Genomic DNA, 12,058 nt, shown 5'->3' with positions numbered 1-12,058 from the left:
TATTCTTGATATGATTGTTTGGATTGTTTTAACCTAGAATTGCTTAATTTGACTAAGTAACAACTTGGCTAATTAATCTAGGCTACGCAATCTGTGTGTTTAAGGGGTCTAAAACCGCTCAAAAAAGAAAAAGAAAAACAGAAAGAAAAGAAAATTAAAACGAATATGGTACAACTTCATAAGGCTTTTTCAAAGTTCACGTAGCATCCCAATAGGCGGGGATCTCCAGTGACATTCTCCTCCTCAGATATAACTCCCCTTAAGAATGGTTTTAACCTTTGTCCATTTATTTTCAAAATCCTACCATCTCTAGGGTCCTCAACTACTATAGCTCCATGGTTAAACACTTCCCTTACAATGAAAAGGCCATCCCACTTAGGTTTTAACTTACATAGGCCTAAATATGCATATTTAAGACCACCGGGCAGCGGCTTAAGCTCCAGCTGTAATGCCTCTTCACTTGAATGCACAAGCTTTTTTTCATTCTCTAGTAGCTCCTCAAAGCAAGACTTCCATCCTTCATTAATTGCTATCATCTGTTGTTCTTTCAAAACCTGTGAGGAATCCAACAAAGAAAAATTTTCAGATACATGAATATCACATTCTAAATCATAAGAACCAACAAAATTATTAAAAAGATTTTTAAGAGGATCAGAAAAATAATTCTTATTAAACTTTTCTTGAACCACCGCCCCAATGAGGTTCACATAAGCACAATCATTATCCTCATGTGGTTGTCTAGCCACATGAAATATGTTTAGCTCCAAAGTCATGGAACCAAAAGTGAGTTGCATCCTTCCATTCATGTAATTAATTAAAGCATTAGCTGTGGCAAGAAAAGGTCTACCCAAAATAATAGGGGTGTGAACACTAGGATGTAAAACATGTTGGTAATCTAGAACAATAAAATCAACAGAATAATAAAATTGTTCAATTTTCACCAACACATCCTCAACAATCCCTTTCGGCTTCCTTACAGAGCAATCAACCAACTGTAAAGTTATTGAAGTAGGTTTTAACTCACCAAGTCCAAGTTTTTGATATACATTGAAAGGGATCAAATTAACACTTGTCCCAAGATCTAGCAATGCATGCTCCATGATGTAATCTCCAATAGTACAAGAGATCGTAGGACAACCTAGAACCTTATACTTTGGTGGGGTCTTATGTTGGATAACTGCACTTACCTGTTCTAATAGGAATGCGGTCTTCTTCATATGTTGCTTTCTCTTGACGGTGCATAGGTCCTTAATTACCTTGGCATATGCAGGCACTTGCTTGATAACATGCAATAATGGCAAATTTATCTTGACTGGATGCAAATGCTCTAATATCTTAAATGTGGTGTCCAATTTCCTAGGTAATTTTAATGCTTGTGAAAATGGTGGAGGGATTGGGCATTGTTCAGTTTCACCAAATCCAAGTGACTCAGTTTCATCATTCTCTTTTTCAACTAGGGTCTCCTTGGATTTCTTAGTTACTAAAGGAGAACTTTTATCAATCTCTTTACCACTCCTCAAAATGGTTACAGCTTTAACTTCCTTATATTTATCCTTAAAGCCAATTTTTAGATTTTGATTGATGGGATTGGGTTGAGTTTGAAGGAAGCTTCCCTCTCTCTGTCCCACTCAATGAATTTGTAAGTCTAGTTATATGACTCTTGGTCTCTATTACCTCTTCATCTAGCCTAGTGAGCATGGATTCAAACTTTTGATTTTGCTCCCTTTGCCTTTGAATGAAAGTACTAAGTGCATCCTCCAAGGAAGTTCTAGATGATGATGATGATGATGTAAGTGGTGAATTAAAATTCTTTGGAGCAGGAGGATTCAACACATTGTCACTCTTATAACTCAAATACGGATGGTTTCGCATGTTTGGGTTATAATTGTTAGAATATGAAGAATTATTTGGCCAATATGAATTAAATGCATATACTTGTTCTTCTGGCACATTTAAGAATGATGAAAGTGATGCACATTCATTTGTAGCATGGTTTATCTCATGACAAATTTTACACACCTCCATTAGGTCCTCTCTAAAGGTAGCACTAACACTCTTACTTTCTTTCACTTTGAGTGCCTCAATTTCTTTAGTTAACATGCTGATTTTTGCACTCATGTTATCATCTTCCCTGAACTTGAAAACACTTCCACTAGAAGTGGTAGTGTTAGTTCTAGTCCTATCAGTGGAGTCCATAGGGCTAGGTCTAGTCCATGTATTAGAGTTTTCAGCTATCTCATCAAGATAATCCATTGCATCTTCAAGTTCTTTTTGTAAAGGTCCCCTCTGCATGAGAGTTGAACAAACTGTCGGTCCCTAGGTGTAAGTCCTTCATAAAAATAGCTAACTAATCTCCAATCTTCACACCCATGAGTTGGGCAAAAATTGAAAAGATCTTTGTACCTTTCCCAAGCTTGGTATAAGGTCTCTCATTTTCTCCTTGGACAAAACTAGCTATCCTTCTTTTTACTTGTTGGACTTTGTAGGGAGGAAAATGTTTCTTAAAAAACTCTTTGGCCATCTCCCCCCAACTACCTATAGACCTAAGTTTCAAGGTGTAAAGCCAACTTCTTGCCTTATCCTTAAGAGAAAAAGGAAAGAAACGTAACTTAGCAGTCTTAATAAGATTTTGTATATAGAAACTACTAATTACCTCTTCAAAAACTCTAACATGGACATAAGGACTTTGTACATAGAAACTACTAATTACCTCTTCAGGAAGTATTGCTAATAAACCTTGTTTCAGTTCTACATGTGGTGCATTAGGTGGAAACATGATGCATGAAGGAACAGAATTTTGTGTGGATGCAACAATTCATACATAGTTCTTCTATTCTCCTCATGATTATTATGTGTTTCATCACCCATGATTGATGAAGAAGGTGAAGGTGAAGGTGTGTCAAAAAGATTACCAAAGTAAGTGTCAAAAATTTCTAATCTGCCTCTCTTATTTCTAACCCAAATGCTCATGCAACAATGAATCCACAATCAAATAAAATAAAATAAAAACAAAATAAAAATAAAAACAAAATAAGGAAAAAAAATGGAACGAAGTTACCAATAGAAGAATTTCCACCAGCTATGCTTTACTCCAAAAAAATTGCCTCTGAACACACAGCAGCTCCCCAACAACAGCGCCAAAATTGCTTGCTCACTCCCAAGTGCAGGAGATCATAGCAATATAATTCTCAGAGTACCAAGGTCGAACCACAAGGAGCAGGGTAGATTCAAAGACAATATAATTAAATAACAATTTAGGTGAAGAAGAAAAGTAATTTTGCTTGGTGATTGTTAACAAGAATAATAATAAAAACTTATTTAAATCAATAATGTAAATACCAGAGCATTGAAATGTTTCCCTATATCAATATGAGATTCTTTGTGATCTAAGAAAATATATATTTCATAATTGATTGTTCTTATACAATAAAAAACTTATGATTCAGTTGAACTGAGATAATTCAAGAACGCATGATAACCTCGATTAGTAATGCGGTTAGAAAAGATTTCAGAAAAACCCATTTACTTTAAAACCTGATTTCTATTTGAAACTATTAGAAATTCATCTAAACAATAAGAAAAACATAATTGAACTTATTGAAAGTATGGAAGAACTAATGCATCAAAAGAAATCTAATTGAACAATCAAATATGTCGTTGATAAAATCCTAAAAAGAATCACATTGAATATTCATACCGTATAGAAGAAACATAACCCCTAGCCCTAACAAAGAGTTTAGGTTGCCATTAGAGAAAGGAAAACACAAGGTTTTCTCTCCCAAAATTCGTTCTCCACAGCCTCCCTTCAAAACCCTAATGTCTAAGTGTCCAAAGAAACATATAATTGGAGTATTTTAATTTCTGTCCAAGTTTACAGCAGTAACTTGTGAGTTAATTTCGGCCTTCAAAAATTGCGAATTTCGAAAAACTCAAAACTGGAAAGTTGTAAATATTTAAGTCATGGTTTCAACTCATCTAGCCTTGTGTCAATTGGATTTTTGAGAAGAGAGATACACCCAAAATACTGATCAGTACTCAAATCAGATTTTTCCTTTTCAGATTCTGCCTCTTTGATTTCTTTCCTTTTTTGAAGCTTCCAATCATGGTAGATGATCCAAGCACTCCAGCTGCACCTCCTTAGACATTTAAGCACGGTCCTTTAACTCCACTTTAATTCTATTTTGGCCTCCATTCTCTCACAAATTCCTGTAAACTGATATTTCTCACATGATTTCCTAAAAGTAGAAAATTACACATAATGAATAGCATCTTATTCAAGAAATTATGTAAAGATAAATAATAGGGACTAATGCAAATCATGACATAATTATACAAATTAAGCATAGTAATAAGGAAATAACGCCCACATAAATATATAACAAGTATACATTTTAAGGCGTTATCAATACACGACCTTTCTCACCCTTTCCTCAAGAGATCTTCGAAAACTTTTTCAAAGGTATCAAAGATTAGCATACATTTTAGTTCCTGCAAATTTACATTCTCATTGAATATTTCTTTTTCTCCTCAGTTAGTCTCCTTGGCCTTCTAGTTCTCACTTCCTTATTTACAAATCTCAGTCACTTCATCTTAGGTTATCTAAATGGGTAGATTCGAGAGCCTAGTAGATTCCCCCACCAAAATAGAAGTTTTTAAACACAAATACCATTCACCCCAAGAAGTCGACCTACGATATTGTTCCCCAGAACAAATCGTTACACACAGAGTGGAAGGGGAAGTCATCATCCCTATAATAGCCTTCATAGAAGGAGGGATGACCTTTCTTATAGGTAGGATAACCTGGGACTACCTTATTAACCATTAGCTGTGCCCCCATCAGTGCGCACCTAATATGCTTAGGATCCTAGGCTGAGTCGATACTCTTAACGAGCATCTTAAATTGGGACTCACATGGCACGACGTGGTCCACATGTACAAGCGTCACTCACAAGCCGACGAAGGGTTTTACCTCAAGTCCAGGTCATCCATCGTCAAGCATATTTCGTGCCTCCTCAAATCCAACAAAGGGATGAAAGATGACTACCTCATCGCTTCGAGGGCATGGCATGATGGTCTCCACTGCCCAACCAAGAGAGAGAGCCAAGTGGGATACCTTAGAGTTAGGTTTCTTAGCGAAAGACTTAGATTTTTTAACCCTACCCATGTCCTTCATTTTACTTTCCTTAGATAATGGACTTCAATTATCTAATTGTGTTTGGTTTCTTGGCTATTTCTACAGATAGGAGGCAATTTGCTCCTTGGCTTAGTCTTACCAACGTTGGCGGTCTCAACTACCTGCTCCGGTCAGAAATTTTCGTGAGTGCGGACCAACAGTTGCGAGCTATCCATTTGATCCTAGATTTCGATTCTATTTCGAAGGTTTTTCAAGAGGTCGACCACGCCATCAGAGCTGGTGATCCTCGAATAAACTGCATTGACGTGTCAAAGCCGAATTTTCTAGCCCGAGATGACCTTCCCCCAGTCACACTACTAGGTCATCAAATCCTTCCTCCGCTTGCAATACCCTTACAACAAGTCCCTCTCAAAGCAACAGTTGCGACAAAAGAGGAAATTGTCTCCTCGCACTTATCATTAGAAGAAGAGATAGACCAGTTTCGTTTGAAAGGGGAAGAAGGAATACCAAAGAAGCCTGTGGAGCTCTCAGATTCTGAAACTGAGTCTAACAAACTTTCCTCTGCACGCCCGCCAAAGTTAGTCGTCACTCGGATTGATTCAAGTTCAGAGGAAAAGGAAGGGATGGATCTGAGGTAGCCTGAAAGGTTTGATAGCCAACAGGAATAAAAGGGGAACTTCAAAAGATGTCCCCAAGACCCAAATTCCTACCATGCTTCCCCCCCTCCCCCCTTCCTCCTCTTCCCACTGACCTCGAATTACTTGTCAATCAGGATCCGAAAAAGAAAAGGCCAGTATGGGAACTAGAAGAAGGTGAAGTGGCCCCTCTGACAGGCACTAAACAACAGAAGACTAAAGACCCTAGGGATAAGAGGGCCACCTCCGTTGATTGCAGGGAGGATGTTGAAGTGCGCTGACCACAGCGCAACTGGGCTCCCCGGATAGAGCTAGACGGGGCCCCCATCTCCTAGGATTCTACCATTTAGGAGTCCCAGAGAGGGCATGCGGCCCATTTGACTGAAGCTCTAAAGCAGCCTCTCCTTTTCCCAAAGGATATAAAGGCTCTCAGACATACCAGGCAGCCGGAACTCTTCATGTCGTTGAAGAAGGACCTTGCCATGGTAAGTTAATTTCTATTTTTCTGAGTCTTCTACTAAGAAGCTTTTTCGCTCATCAGTGTCATCATCATCATTTTTCTTTATATCTGATCCCCTTGCCACTGTTACATAGGTCACTCAGTAAGTTTATGTGGCCGAGGAATGAGTTCGAAATGCCCATAATAAAGTTGAAGCTAAGGCCCATTCTCGGCGAGAGGTTGAGAGGGCCCTCAGATCCTTGAAGGAGGAGCACATGGCAATGGACAATAAGTTAAAAGAGGTGGACAATGAGCACAAGAGTGTCCTGGCCGGTCTAAAGAACGCTGAGGCCCAAGCCAAGGATCAGCGTAAACAGCTCTACGCCATAGAGATAAACTTGGCCACCCAGAAACAGTTAGTTTTGGACCTTAGGGCTGAGTGGCAAAGGGTCAAGGATGCAACAAAAAAGGTAGCTCGGGTGGCCAAGGAAACTACTGAGGCTGCAATGATCGTGTCCTACGAGCGCAGGATGAAGGAAATGGAAAAAAGGTTGGCCAAGGAGGTAGCCGAATTGTGCAGGGACTACTGCACTGAGTCCTGGGTAGAGGCGCACAACAGTGCGGTGGTCCTTGCTGACTCCGAGCTAAGGAAGGCTGAGAATGTATTCTTCCCTGAACACATCCGAGAAGTTCCAGCTGACCTCCCTCCGACTACTGTTTTACCCCTTCCTCCTCCTGAGCAGGTCTTCAACACCCAAGACCTTGCTATGGATATTGAGATCCCCCCAGGAGTAGTTGGGAAGGGTAAGGAGGTCCTACCCTTGGCCAAAGATACTCCCTTCAAGGATACCCTTTCCATCAAGGATATGGTCTCCCAAGCCAAGGCAACTGGGTCAAAGTCTGATATTAGGGATGCCAAGCTCAAGGCCATTGATCCTAAGAAAGTCTCTCAGCCCGCATAAAAGTAATTGTAGGATCTTTCTTTTTCATTGTGGTAATATTGTTTCTCTCCTCAGAACTTCAAAAATTCTCCCGGGTCTCTCAAGTGCTCGGACACTACCTTAATTTTTACCACCATGTCGTCTATATAGATCTCAATGCTCTTGCCCAATTGCGGTTCAAACATCCTAGTCATCATCTTCTGATAGGTGGCCCCCGTATTCTTCAAACCGAATGGCATCACTTTGTAGTGGTAGTTTCCGGTAGGAGTGACGAAAGAAATCTTTTCCTGATCTTCCATGTAAGCGGTATTTGGTGTTATCCCTGAAAGGCGTCTACGAAGCTCATCTGAGGATGACCTACGGTTGCATCCACCAGCTAGTCTATCTTGGGCATAGGGAAAGGACCCTTTGGGTAAGCCTTGTTCAGATTTGTGAAGTCCACACACACTCGCCACTTCCCGCTCTTCTTCTTTACCACCACAGTATTGGCCAACCATTCAGGGTAGAACACCACCTTGATAGCCCTTGCCTGCTAAGTTTCTTCACCTCATCTCTGACAACATCAGAATGGTCTCTAAACAAGCGCCAAGGAGGTTGCTTCTTGGGAGTGACAGTGGGGTTAACATTTAGATGATGACAAATGAAGCTCGAGTCCACCCCTAGGGCCTTGTAAGCATTCCAGGCGAATACATCAACGTTTCTTCTAAGAAACACCAACAGCTTTTACTTCTTTGGAGTGGGTAACTGAGCCCCGATTTGAAAGAACTTTTCCAGGTCGTCACCAGTAACAACCTTTACGAAATTCTTGCATTTTGCCTCCTCGACTGACCCATTGATAGGCAACGTCAGAGCTCTTAATTGCTATAAGCCTTCTTCGGTATGGGTCGAGGACTCAGCCTCAGGCCGATGCCGGATGGCGGCTACCAGGCATTATCTAGCCGTGGATTGACTCCCAAAAATCTCTTCAATATGATCCCCCGACGGATATCTCACCTTCTGGTGCAGGGTAGAAGAGACAGCCCTTAGAGCATGAAGCCAGGGCCTGCCCATAATGGCGGTGTAGGGGGAATATGCGTCCACCACGATGAAGTCCACTTCCACTACTTTTGAGCCAGTCTGTATGGGTAGCCTGATCTGACCCCTCGGAATGACAACCTTCCCGTCAAAACTTACTTGAGGAGAATTGTAGGCCATTAGGTCCTCAGATCTCAGGTTCAGCCCCTTGTACAAATCGAGGTACATGATCACGGCACCACTGCCCTGATCGACCATTATCCTCTTCACATCATAGCCCCAATCTTGAGCGTGACCACCAGAGCATCATCGTGAGGCTGTATGGTTCCAATCTTATCTTTCTCTATAAAGCTCAACGCTAGTCGAGCATTTACTTTAGCCCTCTTTGGCTCAGAATTTGAGTCCTCGATGGGTAGCCGATCAACAATCATTATTCTGGAGGGGAAGGACCCGATCCTCCTTAGAGCGATGAAGATAACATTTATAGTGCTCAAAGGAGGTCTCGTAGGAGCATCTCTCCATGGTTCCTCGCCAGTCTGGTTCCCCTGGCCACTGGAATGGTGTAAGAGGTTCTTCAATTTCCTTTCTCGAACCAGCTAGTCTAAGTGGTCCTACAAGTTCCTACAATCTTTGTTGGTGTGTCCGGGCTCTTGGTGGTACTAGCAGTAAAGGTTTTGGTTGCGCCTTGCAGGGTTTCCTGCTATCTTATTTGCCCATTTGAAGAATGGCTCGTGCTTAATCTTCTCTAGAACCTGTTATACCGGTTCTCGGAACACAACATTGACCACCTGAGTACTAGCAGATACTGACTGCCCAACAAAATCTCTTCGTGGCCGGTTGTTACTGTATCGATCCGACCTGAAATCCTTCTCTCCTAAAGGTAACCTTCTCCTTTCCTTTTCCTTGCAACTGGTCTTCCTCGTCCCTTTTATACTTGTCAATCTGATCCATGAGCTAGCATATACTGGTAACTGGTTTCCTAATCAATGATTTCCTTAGGCCATGTTTGGCAGGCAGTCCGAGCTCGAAAGTGCTGACGGCGACATCGTCAAAGTCGCCGTCTATCTCGTTGAACATCTCCCTATATCTGTCCGAATATGTTTTTAGAGTTTCTCTTTCTCTCATGGACAGAAACAGTAGGGTGGCTAGAGGCCGATGGACCCTGCTACATGTTATAAAGTGGCTCCAAATGCTTGAGTAAGCTCCTTGAAGGAATCAACGGAATCTGCCCTCAAGCCGTCAAATCACCTCATTGCCATAGGTCCCAAGTTAGAAGGGAAAACTTTGCACATCAGGGCCTCATTTTTGGCGTGCACTGCTATCCTCTGGTTGAAGTGGCTCACATTCTCCACAGAATCTGTTGACCATTGTAGATAGTGAACGTTGGCTGGTGGAAACGCCAAGGAAGCGTTGCCACTTCAATCTTGCGCGTGAAGAGTGACTTGGAAATCTAGTTCAACGCCCTGCTCATGGTGTCATTTCCTAAACCTTTGCAAGGTGGACTCATATGCCTACATTTATGGTGGCACTCCTCATCGTAGGAGAAAGCTCACTGGATGGGGTCCTCAACCTTCGCCTACAATTGGCATCCTCTCTATCATTAGAGGAAGCATCGAAGCTGGAGGGGGTTTGTTTTTGCTGTGCATGGCACAGCTTTCTCTTTAGCTGGTCAACTTCCAGTTGCAGGACTCTGGTACCTTCCTCATGGGAGAGATGACTCTAACCCTGTGAGCGACTCTTACCAGATTGGATAGTGTGCATGCTTCCCTCCTGGTCCCTTCTACGTTCGAGGTTGATAAAAGGATTTTCACGTTGGGATCCTATGGATTCTGCTTGTTGTGGACCTAAACCTACCATCATTAGCCATTACACTCACTGTTACACAAGTTCTTCACCTAGACGACGCTAATTGTAAGGACCCAATTTGAACTCTTGGCCCAAAAGGAGTATGGACTTAAGCCCAAATAGCCCAAAGTAATAAATTTGTAGAGAGCGGGTTGAAGAACTAGGTTTTAGTGAATTAATCAATGAGCTAATAGATTTTAGTCATGAAGAAAAAAGGATAATAGACGTTTACTAAAGAAAAAAACATCCTCAGCCAAATCCGAGGAGACTGATTCTAGTATATTGCTTCCGAGATTTGATTACAAGTTTGGTTCTAGACTGCTATATTGTTTCTCTCTTGATTTTCCGATCTCTTTCTCATTGAGGGTCTCGTACATTATATAGATCCCATTAAACCATCTTAACCTTACACTTGTTGATTATTTGAGCCCTTACTCAAGTACCCATCCCATCAAACACCCTCTCTAACTTACTGTAAGTTGCGGTAGCCAAGGCAACACTGTTTAGGGTCTTCTCCACATAAATGTGATTAGAAAAGTAGCTGCAATGCATTTAATGCAGTAGTAGTAGCTTTTCTCCAGATATTTTTGGGTTTCCATCCTTCTCACGTGCTCATGAGATGCATCCCTATCAATGGAGTTTCTATGAAGGTCATGTCCATCGCTGGAATACATATCTGAGCCGTACTTGTCATAGCCAAGCAAGAATTCCTCATCGGACCACCCTCCACTCCTTTCTTATCTATGAGACTCTAAACTGAAATTTCGCATAACTGTTTATCTCTCCTTAGACATGCCCACATTCACAGATAAGGCACAAGGCCCAAAATTAATTTTGGCCCTTATTTCTACACCATGTATAACTTGAATCCAACCATATATATATATATATATATACTTGTTAAAACTTTAATTTGAATTTAGTTATGTGTATTTGTAAATGTGTTCCACACATATGCATGTATTACAAGCTAATAATAATAATAAAAATTTATTCCAAATAAAAATTGTTTTATATATAATTTATAAAAATAATCACATATATTCTTTTAATATAATAAATAATGAATGCAAAACTATACTTCTTCTTTTTTTTTTCTTTTTTTTTTTTTTGAGAGAAAGGTAAGTAAAACTATACATAATTAATATATAGATTTGTTAAAATTTTAATCTACATTTAGTTATGCGTATTTGTAAATGTGTTCCACACATATGCATATATTACAAGCTAATAATAATAATAATAATTTATTCCAAATAAAAATTGTTTTATATATGATTTATAAAATAATCACATATGTTCTTTTAATATAATAAATAATGAATGCAAAACTATACATAATTTTTTTATTTTTGAGGGAAAGGTAAGTAAAACTATACATAATTAATATATAAATTTGTTCTATTGGCTAATGTAATGGGCTAATACTTTAATATAAATACAAACTTTGTTTGAGTGAAAGCCTGAATAAAAAATCTCTCAAAAAATTTGTCATATGACAAAACTTCATACTCTCCTACATGAAGTCCTAATTTATTTATCATTAAATGCGATAAATCTTTTAAGAGACATCCATAAACTTCTGACCAAAAAGCAGTTGAAACAGATCACTGCAAAAAAGAAAATGGCCATCCGACAAGATAACTAGAGCCTAAAGCATCACTTAGCAGCTTATGATCTTGATCTTTCTGACCTTGATTCTGTCGATTCATAAGCAGTGAAAGGTGCACGGGTAGTTCCAGGTGCAGGAGCATCAATAGTAGCCAGGTAGGTGAAGCATCTAGCTTAGGGGGGTGCGTCGAATCGTTGAAAGGTCTTGGTGATTCTCCAATTTGGTAATCTGAAGATAGAAAACAAAAATGATTCCAAACTTCACTTCAATAGTCTCGTATTCATGCTGCCCCAACTCCAAACTCGATGTTTGATAACTAAGCGGAACATTCCCAAACTCTTTTTTATCAAACTCCTTTCTCGTTCCCTTGTACAGCTCTTGCTGGGCTGTTTTCATTATGTGTTCTTTGCTATGTCTAGGGAGGTTAGGAGTGAGTGA

At 40.1% G+C, this 12,058-nt stretch overlaps 1 protein-coding gene across 1 annotated transcript; it reads right to left on the bottom strand.

Moving 5' to 3' along the window:
• Positions 1-7,220: 7,220 nt before the first annotated feature.
• Positions 7,221-7,646, bottom strand: LOC136067583 (uncharacterized). The gene has a single exon (XM_065773674.1). The coding sequence runs from the start codon at positions 7,644-7,646 to the stop codon at positions 7,221-7,223; it is 426 nt and encodes a 141-aa protein (XP_065629746.1).
• Positions 7,647-12,058: the final 4,412 nt, after the last annotated feature.

Source organism: Quercus suber, unplaced genomic scaffold (genome assembly GCF_002906115.3).
Source record: "Quercus suber isolate HL8 unplaced genomic scaffold, Cork oak 2.0 scaffold_78, whole genome shotgun sequence".
Classification (NCBI taxonomy): Eukaryota; Viridiplantae; Streptophyta; class Magnoliopsida; order Fagales; family Fagaceae; genus Quercus; species Quercus suber.
The sequence above is the reverse complement of the archived record's forward strand: the minus strand, read 5'-3'. Positions and strand labels throughout refer to the sequence as shown.